The sequence below is a fragment of the Echeneis naucrates genome, chromosome 11 (genome assembly GCF_900963305.1).
Source record: "Echeneis naucrates chromosome 11, fEcheNa1.1, whole genome shotgun sequence".
Taxonomy (NCBI): domain Eukaryota; kingdom Metazoa; phylum Chordata; class Actinopteri; order Carangiformes; family Echeneidae; genus Echeneis; species Echeneis naucrates.
In genome coordinates this window covers 17965164-17984919 of record NC_042521.1, presented here as the reverse complement: position 1 = coordinate 17984919, position 19756 = coordinate 17965164, and the positions used below count along the sequence as shown (strand labels likewise).

Here is a 19756-nt window from a genome sequence, read left to right as displayed (position 1 = left end):
AATGTCATCACAAAGGATACCATAATCCTTCAGTGTCAAAGTTATTTCACATTTAGAAAGGCAGCTCTTTATACAGAAATCTGGTATATTAGCTTATTCTATAATATCCTTAAGGAATACAGAACCACAAACACCTATTTTCTGAAAGCTTTATGGGAAAAATAACTCAATGTTAATATAACAGATGATAGCTGAAGTCACGCTTGGAAGAGTGCAAAAACGCTGAGTGTTTGTAGTGAGAGCATTGCAACTGAAGCTCCTACACAGGGCCCATAGTTCTCCTTCTCAATGTTATAAATTCAACCCTAATGCATCTCCAATGTGCCCCAAGTGTAAAATAGAAAATTGCAGTTTTGCACACTGCTTGTGGTATTGTAGAAAAATTCTGCAGTTTCTTTCGGGAGGTCATTTGGCAGGAAATTAATAACATTCTATCTACTAATAGAGATAATGAGCCCTTATATCTGCTACTTGGCATATCTGATTTGTCCGTCACTGACAAATTTAAAAATAAAAAAACATGCAACACTCACTTTCTGCGCTCGAAAGTGTATTCACTTAAATTGGATAATGGATAAAGTTCCATCCAAGGTTCAATGACAAAGTGTTACACTTGAATATGTTGCTTTGGACTATCTGATGTTTAAACTACACAGCAAAGATGATGCTTTTCATAAACATGGGGACTCTTTTTTTCATATATTGGTATGATATGAAGGTTCATATCATAGCTGAGAATGCTCTGCCTAGTAAATGATGCCCTACTCTTTCACTGATATGTTTTGATTCTCTGTGATCGTGTGAATGTACCATGTAGGGCAGCATTCACCTGGTCTATTTTATTTTGCTTGCTCATTTTATCTCTATAGGATGATTCCTGAATCTCTCGCCTGTATAAATATAAATTAGAATTTTAATTGTGTTGTGTTTTTGTCACATGCTTCTGTTTTATCCCTTGAAAATGTATATATTTATTTATATATTATATATTATATATTTATATATATATATATATATAAAACAGCTTGATGGTGTAGTCTGGTTGTCACAAGAAACAAAAAAACCAAATGATATTATTTGTGATGACAGATGACACCTGAAGGAGCTAACTGTTGGCCTAGACTGAAAGTATTTAAAATACAATACCCACAAAGTCTTTTGAGAACAATGATTTTAAGCTCTCCTTTCTGTGCTGCTTGATAAAAAAGATTTAGCTCATCTGCCTGCATCAGCAATTCTTTAGAGACCTTGCAACTCAACAGAATAACATATCTTTTATATTGTGCAGACGTGTTTGTACAGGTTCAATGATGAAACTAGGTAAGCTAATGTCATTTAAGGAAAGCATTTTGACCATTTTATTTTAAACAAACGATGACTGTAGGTTAAACAATATCTAGTACAGTTTCTTAGAATTGTTCCATAGTTGTAACTTCCTTATGACGCTGAGTTGTGTCACTCAGCTTTTATGCTTGCTACATGCACCGTGGTAATCCTGATTATGTAAATGCAGTAGGTTTCAGACAAAGGGTTCCTTTGAGCTTAAACAGAAATGAGGATGTGCTTAGCTCTCAGCCAAATGACTTTTCATCCAGCTGTCTCTATTTCAGTGAAGTCAGCAGTCAAGCTGGCAGCTGGATGCTGCAGACACAGCAATGCTCAGCTAACACGCCAGCAATGACAGTACAGCACATTGATGTTTTGCAGGTATAATGTTCTAAGTTTTTCATCAGTTTAGTTTAGCATGCTTCAGTAAAAAGAAGAACTTTTAAAAGGAGGGACTCGGGCAGCTTGGACATACTGTTAAGCCCATTTCCTCAGAGCAAGATAGTTGTGGGGTGGATTCACGGGCCTGGGGCCTTTCTGTGTGGAGTTTGCACATTCTCCCTGTGCCTGCATGGGTTTCCTCCAGGTATTCTGGTTGGTTCCAATTGTCCAAAGACATCATATTTGGGTTAACTGGTGACTCTAAATTGTCTGTAGGTCTGAGTGTGAGTGTGAGTGGTTGTTGGTCTCCGTCTGTCTCTGTGAGTTGGCCCTGTGATCGACTGGTGACCTGTCCAGGGTGTACCCTCACCTCACCAGTGTGAGCTGGGACTGGCTCCAGTACCCCCCATGAGCCATAAATGTATAAGTGGCAGAAGATGAATGAATAAATGTATGACTCACATACACACATATGTTGCATGGACATGCTATCAGACCAATAATTCACTATAGCTACACATAGACAATTGCTGTTTGCTGTTTTAGTACTGTATAAACTCTTCCCAGTTCCCAGTGGATCTTTAACAAATCAAATACTAAGGAAAACCAAAATATGGTCTCAGTCTTCCAAAACCTGTATGAATTTAGACATGTGGTCTCATGTAGTCTTAGTTCTTTACATTAATCGGGGCCTGCAGATGGTGCTGCTTTGCCATGATTTCCTGCTAGAAGCTTGTGGTTTATGTCATAGATGCTTATTCAAAGAAACTTTGCAGTTCAACTCTTTCATGTACAGTGAGGTAGTGAATGAATGTAGAGGAATACTAAAAAAATTATCAGGTCTTGATATCATCTACCTGCTGGTATTGGACTTGCAGATACTGTTCATCACATAACTATTCAACTCATTGTTTAACACTTAAGTTATTCACTTAATTCATAGAGAAGCTTGTTATAGTTGATATTTTATTATTGTTCATGCTCTGAGACAGTGACAGCACTTACATGAATCCAAATAGAAATGAAACTATAAGTGACTTTTCATCATAAATATCACTCATTCATACATTTGCATACCTTTCAATTGGTAAAAAAGCCATGAACAGCTCTGAAGAGGGGGAAGTTGCGGTGGCCTCTGGAGACATTGCCAAGGGTCCCTTTTTGCACTGTGTCCAGCTATACAGTCTGCCTTTTATTTCCTGCACCAAATGTGGCTTTGCCACGGCACTAGAAACAATGGCAATGATGACCATATCTGGCTCACATGTTCAGAAAGAGCCTTGAAAATGCTTTTCTCAGTATTGACATGAGAGCTCACACATCGCCAGAGTCAAGGGGAGCACGCTTATTTATTGTTAGCTCTTTGAAGTCAATAAAGTGGCAGATCTCTTGGTTAGGGACAAGTGGCTGAGGTGATTTTCAGGATCCAGGCTAAGAAGGGAAGATGGGAACAAACAGGGTAACTGAATAATCAACGCAAAGCTGACTTTAGAATCCTTGCGTTCAGAATGTGGATGAACAGCATGGCAACGAGTAAATTGAGGCTGGGGTTATATTGGGTATGCTATTTAAAAGTATCTTTGGGACCAGGTGAGTGGAGTCAGCTTTATGAGATAGGAGTTGCAAATGCAGGGAAGTCCTGCAAAATGGAAAATTGCTGAATACGAGCTGGGAGACCAGGAATGCAGAACTTCTTGAAACATAAAAAAAAAAGTTTCATGACATATTTTTTTTCTTATCATCAGAACAACTTGTAGTCTGATAATATTGCCTGCCTTATAAATGTGTCATCATATTTACTTATTTTAGCTTTAATATGGCAATTACAGTAAGTCGCTCATTTATTGCAGAAACAAACATTAAAGTACTTGTTACTTGTTTAGAATACCTGATTTTAAGTGCTTTTGTAATAAAGATTATAAACATTATTATTAGGGCAGCACAGTGGCATAGTGGTTGGCATTGTTGCCCCACAATAAGAAGGTTGCAGATCCGGTTTCTGGCCTGGGTCTTTTATGTGTGGAGTTTGCATGTTCTCCTTGTGCCTCCGTGTACTCCAATTTTCCTTGTTTAGCTGTGATTGGGAAAACTCTCCTCCAGTTGACGAGGTTGTGTCTTTGTCCTCATTTGGCGAGTTGACATTGCTTTGTACCCAGTTTGTAAAACTAAATCATGTTACATGTAACTTTGTAGCTGACTAAAAGTATGTGTTTTTAGATTCATGGATTCTGTATATTTCTGGTGTAGGAGTCAAATATTGGGTTTTTGCTCTAGTCCTCCTTGCACTAGAGGGCGCTGAGCAATGTAGATATCTAAAAAGGCTCTAAAAGCCTCAGGTAAAGGGAGCACAGGCGTTGCTATCAGGACGAGAAATCAGTTTTGCATTGTTCGTGTCTATTTAATTTCTATTATTATTTTTTTTGTTAACAGGTAAAAGAACTGAATGAAGAGAGGTTCATACACACTTGTACTTGGTCATAAGTGTTTACTAGACTTGCTGATGCTTGGGCAAGGGGTTTGGTGCCAAAATTACAGTCCCCACTGTACCCCAGTCATCTCTGAGCTTCACTTTCATGGACAACAACACATTAGAGACTGATGGACATGTTGTTAGTTTCACAGCTATTTAGAGAATATTCGTATTGAACAAGTTAAGGCCTCATGATGAACAGCTAAAGGATCAGGAGTCATTATCAAATGTCTCCACATGATTTCACATTTGATGAGACATTAACAATGGTTAGACCAACTGACCAACACTGAAACACACAGCATTGGGGAACTGTATAGCAGCACCAGTAGAAGCAGCAGCTGATAGCTGTAATCAAGACACAAATCACCATGTATCATCTAAGGTTTTCAAATTAACAAAGGCTGAAAGGTGCAAAGGTGCAAAGGTGTCCAAGACTTAAGGACTGACAGAAAAAAACAGTGAGTAACAAGAGCAGGAACAAACACAAGCAAGCCATGACGTAGCACTGAAGAAACTGGACAGGCAGAGTGATTAGGACCATAAATGCATCAGGGAGGCAGGAATAGTTAGACGCAAATGAATCACATCGGGCAGACAATCAATGAGGTGGGAAAATTGCACAAAGACAGGAAGTAAAACAACCAACAGACAAGATAAGTAATATAAAAATAACACAGAAAATGTGAAAAAGTCAAAACATAGTGTTGCTCAAGTGGGAGATCAAGACACATGAATAATACCTGGCCAGGCTTCAGGGATAGAGAAAAAACAAGAGCAGGAGTAAAGAGGATGCCATCGCAAATGCAAGAAAATCATACAAACGTAAATAGTGATGGAAACCTGGTAATACTAAATGTGCACTGTCAAAAGTTAGCAGTTGGGGAAATAGGGTTTCGGCAAAGGAAATAACAATGGGAAATGAGTAGTGTGTGTAATGATAACTAATGGTACCTATTGCAGCAGCAGGTATTGAGCTGCGACTTGGAGCAGAGATGATTCAGCACCTATTTTATGAGAAGAGTCAGCAAATTGTGGTGTTAGTGTCCTGAGGGATGTGCTGTGCCCCAGTGATTTCTCATCCACACAAGGACAGCAGCTTGGCCACTTTTGGCACTGACACTGGTTGGATCACTATATCTGGTGGTCTCCACCTTTGATAAACAGGCCCCCTGGGCTTCAATAGAAAATTACATAGGAGCATGTTGAGAGCTTGTTGCTACCTAACTAGGTCTGCACATGGAAAGTGATTTTCTGGAACCATAAATTTAGAAATTCCTGATATGAAAGTTGAAGTGTTAGCATGAGAATTAACCAAAAAAGAAATTGAAGACAAATAATGTAGCATTTTCTGTCGCAAGTAATGTGATCCATTGCAATAGAAAATATTTTAAATCTTGGCTGATGATGGTTACTTACCTTTCTGTTATTTATATGTAGTCTATCATCAGTTACTATCCAGCCCTAACCCTGAGCACAGGTTACGGTAAAAAAACAAACAAACAAAAAAAATCTTATATGATCTGCACAATTCCTTGTTCATATATTATGGCCTTTCTCTTCCTCTGTCCCTAACTTTGCATGTAGAAGTTAGCAGGTTTTCAAAAGCTGACTGGCTCCTTGTCCACTGCCAGTCAAGTTGTTAGCTTGGTCAGACTGAGGAAAGCTGTAAAGAGCCACATACAGTTACAGTGCACACAGACACATAGTGGAGGAAGAATGGGCTGGTAACTGCAGTGTAAAGTGATAAAACCGAACAGTCATGGTTGGTGTTCCCTTTAGAAGCACTGTGCTGGACAGGTTGAAGGCTCTGCCTGCAGTGTCTGATTCTGAGAGCTGCTGCAGACTGAAAAGAAGCAAAGATCAAAATGTTCCCTGGGGTGCTGTGTTTACATAAATGCCAATCTGAGAAGGAGCCTACAGCAGACTCTTTTGACCTGGGTCTGCATACCAAATGCAGCTATTTTCATTGCAGACAAAAGCCTCATCTAAACAGGCTTAGCAGCTGGAAGAGACTCTTAAATTGAATTTACAGTTTGGGTGAAAAAAAAACAAACCTCTGACATGAACTCCTCTGCCCATCACTCAGTAGGTGTGTCAACCGTCTTTACATAAATATAAATTTACACCCTAAATGTGCCATGGTTGATTTCCAACGATAGACTGGAAATAAAAACACATGTAGCCTCAGTGATTCCACCTGGAGGTTTGTGAAAAGTGGTTTTGCAGCACAGAGTGAGCTGCACTGATTTCTCCATCATGGCAGTACCTGACAGTACGCACTAGTTAATTTAGAAGTGGTCAAGGAGGAAGAGCCAAAACTGGTGCATGCCAATTTCGAACACCCATCTGTCTCTTAAAGTGTCAGACCCTGAAATCTGCACAATTCAGGCTTCAATAAAATGTAAACAGATGGATTACATAACAGTTCACCTCCTGTACAGTGAAGAAAGAAATCAGGTGTAGAGAACAAAGCTGGTTTTGTTCCAGGCTGTAAATGTTGGACAGTTGGACACTTTAACATGGGAGTGTATGATAATGGACTCACTGTTTGAGCCAGTCTGTAGTGGTCTGTTGAGGAACTGTGTTGGATTCACTTTGTAGCCCTGGAGGCTGCTGCTTGACTCCGTCTCCACTTGAATATACCTCACACAGTTGTCCTTCATCCACACAGTGACCCTGGCTTTGTTAATGACAAGTTAGTATAACAAAGAAAAACAAATGAACCGTCATTCAAAACCTTAATGCACACAAAATTAGCCTAAAGAGCGAGGAGCATCTTGGAGGAGCTTCTTCCTACATACTGTCCCTTAAAAGCCTTACTACCCCGTTCAAGCTCTGGTGCATTGATTTTTCTTAGTTTCTGAGGGACACGACTGAAGAACCAGACTTTCACTGTTATCACCGGATAACGTGAAAATTACTTCTCCACCAAACACTCATTCTTCAACAGTAAACAGACACAGGTTTTAATTTGTCTTCATGGAAATACAGGAAAGATCATTCTTAGAACAAGAACAGTCTTCTATCATTAGAAAATAAGAAAAAGACACCCTACGAAGCAAAGTTACTGTACAGAGCCACACTGTCCTGACGCCTCAAACAGACAATGGACTATTTTGTTATCAGGACACCACTATTATCCATCGCTGCGACCTTATCAACCTGTACAAAAATGTTAGTAGTTAAAAACAGTGACGGCAGAAAAGACATTAGGAAAAAGCTCATCGGTGCTCACAAATGAAGAAAAACAGGTACGTGTTCAAACACCAAGTATTTGTCTTTCTATAGCGAGAGCTGACTTTGTGTTATTTGTGGTTGGGGTCGCCGCATTGACCAGGGCTAGATAATAAAATGCTATTCACATGAGCCATTTGTCCTTTTCCTTGTTGAAATTCTCAGCCCACTGACGTGTGAGCTCCAAGTAGTGTTCAGGCTGGTTGGGCTGGTAGTCCAGGTACAAACGGGTCACTGTTTTCTTCGGCATGGCCTTTTCTATCTGCGTTCCTTCATGCCACTGATTAAAGGAAGTGATGGTGACGATTTCTGGTCTGACAGACAGCGCCGCCTGCAGGGATGTCTCGTAGTAACGTCCATTCACACGATTTCTGGTATTATGGTTGTTCCACGGTCGAACAGCTGTGTCAACATATCCTGGGCCGACGCTGGGGATGAACAGCAGATTGTTGGCGTCGCAGAAGGTCTTGATGGCTTTCCAGTTTTGGTGGGATGAACCAAAGGAGAATCCATTGGAGGCAAAGTAGGTGTACATGCCATCAAAGCCGCTGGCAAGGATGTCATGTTTGTGGCGCTCCTCGACAATGAGGGCGACGAAAATGCCATCGTAAGGCGTGCCTCTGATGCTGTGGGAGCCTTTAACTGTCAGGAGCTCAGCCCAGGACTCCGGTGGAGTCAAGTAGGAGTCATAGACATAAAACAGGGGCAAGACTTTCCCTGTGCTGGACCTGAATCTGTAGAAGGCGCCGTGTTTTCCATACCTGAGAATAAAAAGAGTGGAAAAGGCGAATAGTTGAAGTATTTTACTATATTCAAATTACAGCGTCGCAGTGCCACTAACAAGGGACGCCAACACTAGAGATTAGATATACTGTACATAGTGACTTTAATTTGCTGTCGGCAGATATATGCAAACAGTGTCTGGCGTACTTTGCTGTATGTTCTACAGGGTCTTGTGACTTAATAGTAACACTAGGAGTCACTAAAGTCAAACATTTAAAACTTTTCAAACAAAATATTTAAGCATTTAAGCCCTTTTGGTACAAGAGATCCATATATGATAAACATACAGTACCAGTTAAAAATTTGGACACATTGTATGTTAACTTTGACTGGTACTGTATATCTTGTAACTGGCTAAGCTGAAGCAAAATAGGAATGTCCAATCAGCATATGGGACTTTGTGTTAAAGCTGCATTAATCCTTTTACATTTGTTAATCGCCACATCCATATTTTTATAATGCATTCTCATAGAGGTCAAATATGAACAACTGCCTCTTTAAAAACACACACAACCGGCACCAGACAAAATGTACCCATTATGGAAGACAACGATGACATGAAAAGACGATGTTTTAGGCTAAGCAAAGCCAATTCCAGGCAAAACAAAAACCCTGTGATAATATTATGAGAAGAACAATAATATGGTAGAATTACATTACTAAAGCATAAAATAATTCTGAAAATGAATAATTGATTTGACACGTTTTGACAATAAAAAAATATGCTAGTCCTACAACAATATTTATTTATTTTTTTTACATATATACAGTCTCAGTGTGGATTCGCAGCAGGTATATGATGTGTCTGAGCGTGATTTAGAGCAGTAAAATCCAAGAGAAAAGTTGATGAGTGTGAACTAAATATAAATATGCTAAAATGTGCACGTTTCAGACAACACATGATCATTTGAGCCATTGTTCATACAATTATATGAATTAGTGCAGCTTAAAAATTTAAGGCAGTTTGACCTAACATATATTGACTGAAATACAACATTAACATGAACCAGGAGTTGGTGTATTAGCCAGCCTTCAAAGGCCACAAATCTTACCGTTAGTTTAATTAGAAATTTGTATATTTCTACATTATTATAGTATATTGTTACATTTAATAAGGGCAAAATGGTATATCTAGCAGCTTTAATATGTCAAAAATTAAGAAAATATTTACGGTTGCTGTAAAATGTAATATCATGCCTTGCATGCGTGTTTTTCCAGTATTTGTTTCATTTTATACAGATGGTCAACACAGTGGGTTTCTGAAATACTGGCAGCAGTATGAAGCCCAGATATCAGAACTCAAGGCATCGTTGTGCGGGCTTTGATTCCTCTCCAGTCCAGTATCATTATAAACAAAGCTTCACTAAAGCACTTTAGTTCTGAGCAATTTTCAGATTCAAAACCAAATATTATATATTACTGTGTATATAATTATGGGAAAGGTTACAGGAAAATAATTATAGGAAAACCTCTATATGCTATATGTGCTACTGGATAGGCATAGAATCATGTTCTTGTTGGCACACAGAGAAATGTGGATTCACAGTGTGCAGCTTACTTGTCAGTAATGTATTTGATGTTGTCATGCATGCTCTGGTCCGTCCGTCCTTTGTATGGCTGAATGTGAAAGGCCACCTGTGCAAAAATACATTTGAACAAGCATATTAACGAAAAGACTCGAGGCAGAACATGATTAGACAAAAATTTTAAGAAGTAGGGGCTTTGCATTGAATTTTCCACTGAACACTTAATGCTTGTTATTCCAGCATCTTCTCTGATGGACAGTCACTTGGTAAAGTAATAGGTCATTTTTGTGAATATTTGATTTTCTGTTTCTGGATCAAATTATTAAATTCTTAATGATAAACACCAATATAGCTCTTTCTGATGGAGCTCTGTGCAACATGCTTTCTTATCCAATTGATCATTGCAGTAAGCAAGTTATTATTCCAGTAAGTTCACACAAGTTAAAAGGTCCTTTACAGTCCAAAGTTAGGACTCCATGCATCAAAGGTCCCAGGCCACACAGAGATGCTCTCAGTCTGTATTCAGAAACTGAACCTTAAAACCAGCTGTCAGGACCTCGACCTTTGTGATGTCACAATAAAGCTGAGCCACTCTTCTGATTTGCTGAGTAGGGCAGACTAGAAGCCTCAGAGATAACATATGAAACTGCATTGATATGTTGTTGGGCTCTAAAAGCCGCACATATCTAATTATCATAGAAAAAGTAAAACAATGACGGCGACCTCTTAGCTCAAGTAAGCATCAAAACAAACTGGGTGAATCTGTATTCATTATTGTAGTCTTCTGTAGTCTTAGCCTCTGCTTTCAAGTGCTACTAATTGCATATCATTTCACTTTTTATGGATGAAATAATTCTTTTTTTCTTTGAATACTTTTCAATCTGCTCTGTTACTTTTATCTATAAGATATACATTTCTTTAAGTTACAGTGCCAGTCAAAAGTTGGACACATTTTCCCATTCAAATGATCAGGAAAGGATATCCAAACTTGTGACTAGCACTGAACCTTTGTGTATGATTTACGCAATCTATACAAACTTGTCTTGCCTTGAGGGCAGCATGGCGACATAGTGGTTAGAGCTCTTGCTCTAAAAACAAAAAGGTCATGGGTTTGATTCCTGGGCCTGGGGCCTTTCTGTGTGGAGTTTGCATGTTCTCCCCGTGCCTGCGTGGGTTTCCCCCTGATGAATGAATGCCTTGCCTTGATATAGGTAAGCATAGCCCCATTAAAACAAAAACATAATCCACACATATTAACTGTTTTTGAGAGCAGACAGAAGTTAATACCTTGAGGATGCAAACTGTTCCCATAATGTTTGCATTATGACAAATGCGACAGAATCACAAAGTGAAATGTATGGGAAATCTGGGAAGAAAAATAGCCTTTATGGTGGACTTTGGGACTGAAGTCCTCTTGTACAGAAGGTCTCTGGAAATAAATGCATTTAGTTTGATTTATACTAAGAGGTAGCATTTATCAAATCCCACTGTTCCATTTTCACAACACATAATGAGTCTCATAACGCAGTGTCAGTTAAATTGTCCAGTCTTTTATTTTAGGTATACAGGACTGACAAAATCTCAATTGCGAGTAGTCCTGAGGGCGACACATAACTGACAATATTCAAAGTATAAAAAGTGACTGATGGGTGTACAACAGTCAGTCAAGTCCATAAAAGAAGAGGTGGGAGCAAAGCATACAACAATGTGCAGATACATATTATGTTGGAAGGAGTGTTGTTGTTCAGCACCTACACAGGGTTTATAGATCTGCACATGGCTCTTGGTGATTGACAAATAAAATGTTTTCATTGAGCTTCTGCAGTGGAATTGTATACAACTGATTATCAATTTGTAAACTCACAATAAAGAGAGAAACATTTTTCCTGATGCTCAGTGGTGTGTGAATACGACAAAACTGACTCATATAATCTTTATTAGAGCAGTTCCTGCATCATTTAATATACCAGTATAAATCACTGACTGAGGCGAGGAGAAGTTGACATGGATACTGGATATCGCTGGCTTTTGTTACATGTCCTCTCTCTCTTGCTACAGTTCCTGCTTGTATCTAAACTAGTACTAAGCAGTATTTGGGAAGTATAATTTTGCATGGCATGACTTCAATAAAAAATTTATTGATATAAAGATTGAACATACAATATAATGTTGATGACATGACAGCTATCCAAACTTGTGAAAAACAACATGACGTACTTTTGGTAAGTGTAAAATAGTAGTGTTTAATGCAGGACAACATTGGCCATACCATCAATGTGATCATACCAACTGAAGTGTTAGATTTCAGCCACAACAGGACCCCACTGATTTATTCCTACATGGACGAATCTGGAGAATCAAATTCTCTACAGCAAACTTTAAACCTGGTATGAGTCACACTAGGAAATGAACTGGAACAGATTTCTTTTATGCTTGTTTGTTTTTTTTTTCTGTACTGAACCTGCTTCTAGAAGAAACAATAACTCAGCTAAAGGTAACCAGAGGAGTTTTACACTCCAGTTTTTCTAATTGTACCGTGTTAATATGCTCACAAGGTCCTTTCGAAGGGATTTGAAAAAAGTGAAGTTTAGCTCTCTGGGATTCACTCAGCTTGCCTGCAGCTGTGCTGTAATGCAGCAGAGCCGTAGGTGTGCTAGTGTGGAGGAATATGATCATTTCAGTGTTTCATCTTTTAAAAAACTCTTTTCTTATAATCTCGCGTCCACAGCAGCTCTTTAGTTAGCTCCTGCTGCTTCTCTAAACTGGCAGCTGATCTGAACCAAATGTCAAGCTCACTGTCTTGGGTTTATGAGCTGCTCCAGTCTGTAATTTGGTCATGACTTTGACTGACTTTGAATGACTTTGATTTTGGTTTGGTTTGATTTGATTTTGGAAAACATTAGAAACCACATTAGGAGGAGAAGGTGGAGTGGAGGAAGATCTGACCTTCTCTGTACTCTGTCTTGAGTGGGTGGTATAGTTCATCAATCACATGGTAGCCAGGCCCCCAATTCATTGCTCGCCACTGACACTTGAGAGAATTGTCTATGCCCATCTGCTTGTAGCACAGAAGAGTTGCCGGTGTTTAAGGTTTATGAATCAAACAGTATAGATGCGGACTTAGACTAACCAAACCAACCAACCACATAATTAAAAAAACAAAAAAACAACCAAACAATTCATGAAAAGGAACTAAAAATCTTCATAAAGCTGAGGAAGAAAGTGCATTTTAGTAACACAGACAGAATGTGGTTAGATTCCACATGGGCACAAACAAGCAGGCAGACTGTCTTTTTCCTCTGGTGTAGACAAAGGAGACATGAGATCAGACTTAGCCAAGGTTTAGCCTGCAGGATTCAGAGGATTTCTGCAGAATGAGGTGAATGGAAAGAGAAGCAGAGAACAAGTGCAGCACATGCTCACCATCTTCAACTGCATCTCATGGTGTTATCTGTCAACAAATTCACAGATCACAGGACGACTTCTACACCACTGACCCAAGGTGTCTCAGAAATGCCTTTTTTAGCTGAATGAAAACATTATATTTAGCTTTATCAGATCCTGAGGGAATTAATAGTCCATTTGAAAGAGAGATTTTTTTTGGGAAAGCTCATAAAAACATGAACATGAAAATAGAAGGAGGTAAGTGACTTCGTAGAGATGGGTGTGTTAGGATGTAAAGCAGGAGGTGTGGAGTGAGTGATGGATGCTCCCTGTCATTGAAGGGGGGAAAAAAAAAACATGCTTGTTTGCTTCAGTCACAATGGTGGAAAATAGGTTTTACTGCAGCACAATGGCATACAGCAGAGCACTGACTGAGCTGTCCAGCCTCAAACACTGAGCGCTCAACGCCCACTCCATCTTTCAAAGGAGGCTGCGAGGTCTTCATAAACAGTTTCCATAGCAGCGTTCTGTTCCTGGGCTCAGGCTTGTCAAGCTGTGTTGACTGGTTGGAAATCATGAAAGGCCCAGCAAGGTAAAATGCTCTTCAGTTTGTCCTTGTTTGGCTGAATAAGCTAAGGATGGATGAGGATAAGAAATGCTTTGTTTGCTCAGATCCCAGCAAGCCCTGCATATAGTCAACCACCGTGTTGTGCAAGATGCTGACAGGCTCATGTATTTGCATACCAGGCCTCAGGTGCACTGATCCTGCCACAACAAACGTCTTCAACAGTTTTCGCCAATGTTGGGTTTCTCTTCAGATAATGAAAAACATCATCCTGTAGCAATGATATGTGATGATACCGGTGCATTCACATAATTATGTCACCTCAGATTACAAATGCAGAAGTGCAGATGCAAATGTACAATCATACAAGAACCCAACTCCATTTCCAGAGGACTTGAAGTGGCTTGAAATGATTATGTGACCTGCACACAAGATGCCCATATTTCAACTCCATCTACTCTGTGATTCTTTGTCCCACAGGAGCTACACATGCAACAGTCTGGTGTTGTTTCACCTGGACCGTTTACACCTATCTATATATTTTGTGCAAGCGCAAGAATGCAGAGCTTCGACACAACAAAAACAAAACAGCTTTTGCAAGAGTGATGAAGGACTAGTTTTGTTGCTGTTTTTACATAATCTAGGCAGTGTTACCAAAGATTGAGATTGAGTCTCCAGCATATTTAAAAATCAGCCACTGAGTGAATGTGAAAGTGCAGCTGCATCCACAAGGATGTTTTCATTTTAAAATTAAAATTCAAACATCACATGCATGAAAGTCTTAACAAGGAAGCAGATTCTCTGCATTGGTTAGTTGGAAAAAAAAGAATGAGAGTAGAAGAACAGCAAATACATCTGTGGCATCAAAATGCAGAGTTTAAATACACCACTGCTAGGAAAAGACAACAAGGCCAGTAATGTTGTAATCTGTTGTTCGTGGTCTGGGAAGACCCAATCAGGAATTGTTAGTTTAAGACCCCAAAGCTAAACAAAGGTTTCTGAAAGTCTCTCTCTGAACCAATTTTCCCTGAGAGACCGTACCAGGGGCTGTTACCACTGTTAATGCAGGATCCAGGAAACTCAAACCCCTCCACCTAGATTAAAGTGGCCATTCTCAAAGGGAGCATAGCATTTGATCTAAATCTTGTTCAACATTGAAAAGTTGCAGGCAAACATAAAACAATTGATGTAAATGAATTAAAAGTCTCTGTACAGCTGAGAGGAACTGCAGAGAGATAATTTCCCACATTGCTCATATGAAATTTTTGATTATCACAGCTTTAATGTGCAATCGACTGATTTGCCACTGATAAGCATCGTTGGTGAAAGCACATGTTGTGTTATTATTATTGTGTTATAAAAGGAATAAATATCAACTATGCTCTAACAGCTGTTATGGGGTGAGTAAAATCATCATTAAATCAAGAAAGCTTTCTTGTTATAGCAAAGAGGTCTGTTGGCATAATGAGGGATTTTGTGATTAGAGCGTAATCTGCTCTACTTAAGTTTTAATTTCTAACTAGTTTGCTGCCAGCATCGTGCCATCAACATTTCACTGAGCAAACAGGGTCAATCTATGCTTAATTTCTGACGGTGGAGGACAGGAAGGGATTATAGATCGGCCTGTGGCCTCCTGTCGGTCATATGTGTCATATGTAACTGACTCCTGTGACACCAGTTATCTACTTTGGATTCAATTTCGAAGCATGATCAATAACTTAGACCTCATGAATATTGACAGAATATGACAAAACCATGTTCGAAGGTCTGCGCGTGCGCTACTCACAGAGGAAACACACAGGACTGCTCACACAAACAGACTTCATCCTCGATTTTGTCAGCACAGTGAAACACTGGAGCACTAGCCCTCAGGTCAACTGCACGATACACACTGTTGTGTAAGTCTGACGGAGACATACAGAGAGACCCAGTTCTTGGGTTAAGACTTCCATATAAGGAGGATGAAAGGAGACTCGCAGAAAGAGCTTGTGTCTTTTTAATGCTGAATTTACAGTCTGAGCTCAGCACTTTGAGTCTTTAAACACAGCTACTGGCTGAGCTGTGATGAGCATTTTCATCTCTCTGCAACGTCCATATTATTTCAAATGTCAGGTTTTAAGTTCAGAGGATTAACATCGAATCAGCCATGTGGAGCTACAAAATTCCTCATTAACAGTGGTTGCAATGGACCAGAAGAAAACGCAGCGGCCAGAAATTGTGAATTTTGAATAAAGGGCACAGCACTTGCTTTCTCAACTGGAAAAAAATGTCTGATCTCACCAGTGTCCACAAGCAAAAATTCTGTCCGTGACAGTAATCAGACTGGCTAATCCAACATAAAATTTTAGCACATTGCCAATAAAAACCACTCCAGAAATTGACTGGTTAATATCCACCATCTTGTTAATTGTTGTTATCCTGACATGGCTTGTAAATATCAAGGACCAAGATTCCTCTAACTCCGCCACAGGACAGTTTGAAGTGGTTGAGTTCGACTAGTCTACAGTCGAAGTCTCTTCTGAAGAACGATTCCTCTCAGCTAGAAATAGAGCCTGACAGAAAAAAAATATGTGAGAAATAGAACAGACTCAACCAATGTTGCTATTTTAATATCCTCCTTATTTTTTACAAGTAGACCTTATGATTAAGTTAACATTGTTTCATAAAAATAAAAACCTGTATGCTACCAGTTACGCAAGAAACATATTTGTTTTTAACAGAATGTAAGGAAATTTGATTTCACTCTATTTGAACCATTTTAAGTTTAGAGATTAAATTAATGAATGCAACAATGAGATAATGCATTGCAATTATTTTAGATCACAACACTAAATTGTCATGTTCTCATTCAATTAAAGTTCACCTGAGGCAAAAAGAAAAGACAGTTTTCAGGTTTTATGAGTGCAATTTTATCATATCATCGGATTGCAGCCTCTTTGTCAACAATAGTTTTAATGGAACATGACTATTAAGCGCCACCTGCAACATTAGCTTCAATCTGAATTACTTTTGAAAGCAAACACTTTAGCACTGCATTTGACAGAAACCCTACCTAACCCTATCGGATAGGATGTCTGTGCTTGCAAACAGTTATGAGACAGGTGGTCAATGTGGAACAAATGTCTGAAATTAATGCTCATAAACCTTGTAAACTTATCCTGTGTCTTATGGTTAGCTAAAAAGCTCCTTCCTATCATACACTCTAATTCATCACCTAGTTTATGCTCTATTTCCCTCTAAATTGGATCATCATTTAAAAAATTTACTTCTTGTTGCAATGAAGAAGACTTATTAGAAGGTTTATTATGAGCTAATAAATCAAATGAGAAATAGGGACATTTTCACACAGACTTCAACACAATACTAAATTTACCTGATACTTATTAGATAGAATGCAGGTTTTAGGCTCTTAAGCATTGGCTTCACTATATAGACTCAGAGTCTATATCAACATTTATAAGCAATTTATGATATACATATAATTTCTGACACACTTGCAAAAAAATAAATAAAAACAAACAAAAACTTACTTGACAGAAAACAATGTCACAACCATATTTGCCCCAACAGTGATGGTCATATTTCCAGAATATGAGTAATGCTTCCAACTTCCATTTTGTATCATGCTGTCCTTAAAGCTAATGCTACATCGGTCAACATGTGGGGCTGAAGGATGATCAAATCAACAAGGACATTTTCACAATGGTGTTGGTCATGTTCAAAAGAAGAAGACTTGACAAATCATATACTGGTTAATTGATAATGTTTGATTACACCCAACATGAATTGGCTCAGTGCAAGTTTGTCTCACTTTTATGGTAAACATGTGACCATTTCCATCTTTCCCTGCAGCACTACATATTTAATCATCACTGCAAGTCATTCACTGATACAATAAATCATCAGAAAGGAAAAAACATACCGGTTGTCTCACCAGTTACCTTGATGCTATGCCTGTGGGCAGCGTCCATGACAACAGGAACCAGGTCCTCTGTAGGCTCCCCATGGTCATCTGCCATCCCAGGAGGATACCAGGACAATACCAGCACCCCTACAACACCACAGCAAAAAAGGGAGAGCAGTAAATCTGGTCTGACAAACAATCTGAATTTAACATTAGATCTTCAAGCTCTGCTCCGTTGAATGATTCAGATTCACTTCTCAACTTTACATAGTTTGAAAAGAGGAAGGCGTGACTTCAACATAAATGCACCCATAGCGAGTGGCTGTCTCTGCAAGGCCCATGTGCACACTGAGTGCTACTGTTTTAGATTGGATTTTCTCCCACACACTGTAACTTAACATAATAACATAGAGAAGAACATATGCCCAGGAAAAGTAGTGGAGCTTAGGAGGACTAAAGGGTGACTCTGACCTACTCTGTACTCTGTACTATCCTGATTGGGTGGAGCAGTCTCTTAATCACACCATAACCACGCCCACTGACCACTCCCCTGTTTTTTGGTCTATTTCCCTTTAAATTAACATCATGTTGTATTAAAGGCTTGAAACTGGAAACTTAGACCATAAACTCACTAGGAAAACATTTAGTGTGCTAATAAATCAATCAATCAATAAATAAATCAAGGGAGAGGTAGGGGCATTTTCCCATACACTCCAGTGCAATGTATTTTTTCATGCAGTGGACTGGCTCACGGCTGGTCATTAGATAGAATACAGGTGAAATGTTCTTCATCATTGTCTTCACTTTACAGACCCAGACTCTCCATCCATTTTTTAGAGACAGTCTGTTAAAATGTTAAATGATAAAAAAGACATGGGTGGGATTGACCCCTGGGATCTTCAATTCCAGGCTGCTACTCAGTCGCGAGTGTGTCAACACTCTAATCCAAGCATGCAGAGCCAGTTTGACCGTTTACCTGCTGCAGCTGCCTCTATCTGGGCCATGTGCGACTCCAGCACATTTGGGTCTCTGGAGCTGTAGGGTCCTAGCTCAGGGTAGAAACTTGAAGCAATGTCTTCCGGAGGCGTGTGCCTTCCTTGAGCATGACTGGCAGCAATCTTAGGGTCCCAGTGTGGCACCAACACATGATCCCAGTGGATGTACTTATTGTCCACGGTGGGGGAGCCATACCACAGGTAGTAGAAGATGTGAACATCATAGAATATGCTGTAATCTCGGTCGGATTTGGTGAAAACCACTTTAGTGTCGCTGCTGCCCATGTGGAAATGGCCAGGGGACACCACCACGTCTTTCACGTCCAGGCGCCGCCTGTCGGACCTCTCCCCGATGAAGTCCATCCCGGGGGCCATGTCCGAGAAGCCGTCGCTAGGCTTGAGCGTCCTGAGCCCCATCATGGTCCCGAAGATGAAGAGCGTGAAGAGGAAGAGGGCGATCAGAGCCTTCCTGCGAAGCCGCGTCATTATCGCTGTCTGTGGTGCTGCAGAGAGAGAAAGCGCTTTGTCCTACCGCCGACTATGACCCATGAACGCAACAACCGTCTCTCAGCACCAACTCACATCCAGCAGGTAAAAAGGGAAAAGGTTCAGTCACTGCAGCGACTGGCGCATAATAGAGCCCCAACATCTAAAACGATCTGATTTCCCTTCCACAACACCAACCTGCTGTGTCAGGCGGCAACAAGTCGTCTGCCGCTTCTCAGACACCGCGATCACGTCGGGTTTCATGTTTTTTCTTCCCAGAGAAAAATTAAAATTCGTTCAACAGTTTCTTCAGTGACAGCAGGAGCCAGTCTGCTTAGAACACACCAGGTCTGGATGCATCTAAATTCTGTCCAATCGCATCTCGGCTCTGTCCGTTTCCCATCGAGCTGTGACGGATTTTTTTCCCCCTTTCTGTCACCTTATTTTCATCACAGCAAACCTCGGTGATATCTAGAGTCGTGGATTAGCGAGACACTGTTTTTATTCAATGTCCACTCTGGAAGACACAATGTAACATTTGTTTCTGTGGCGAGAGCAGGAGGGAGGCGGGGTTAATCCTGGCCGGAAGAAGATGTATGAGGGGTGATCGGACCCACGTAGGGGCAGGAGGCGGAGCTTGTGTCTGTATGACGGAAGAGCAATAATTATGAAGAAAACCTTTAATCCTAGACACAAAAA

General features: G+C 39.9%; 1 protein-coding gene across 1 annotated transcript; it reads right to left on the bottom strand.

The window, feature by feature from the left end:
* Positions 1–7220: 7220 nt before the first annotated feature.
* maneal (mannosidase endo-alpha like) lies at positions 7221–19613 on the bottom strand. Its single transcript, XM_029514037.1, has 4 exons — positions 18553–19613; positions 17614–17723; positions 9756–9832; positions 7221–8175 (listed from the first exon to the last, which is right to left on the bottom strand). Exons 1-4 carry the CDS (start codon positions 19055–19057, stop codon positions 7539–7541), a joined length of 1329 nt encoding a protein of 442 aa, XP_029369897.1. The 5' UTR covers positions 19058–19613; the 3' UTR covers positions 7221–7538.
* Positions 19614–19756: the final 143 nt, after the last annotated feature.

What these genes read in the sequence shown, in the direction of transcription:
- maneal (XM_029514037.1), bottom strand. Translation starts at nt 19,057, where the DNA reads ATGACGCGGCTTCGCAGGAAGGCTCTGATCGCCCTCTTCCTCTTCACG. An exon ending in CCCACAGGCATAGCATCAAG is followed by an intron (nt 9,833 to 17,613) that starts GTAACTGGTGAG and finishes ATTTTTGCACAG; the next exon opens with GTGGCCTTTCACATTCAGCC. An exon ending in ATCAAATACATTACTGACAA is followed by an intron (nt 8,176 to 9,755) that starts GTAAGCTGCACA and finishes TTTTATTCTCAG; the next exon opens with GTATGGAAAACACGGCGCCT.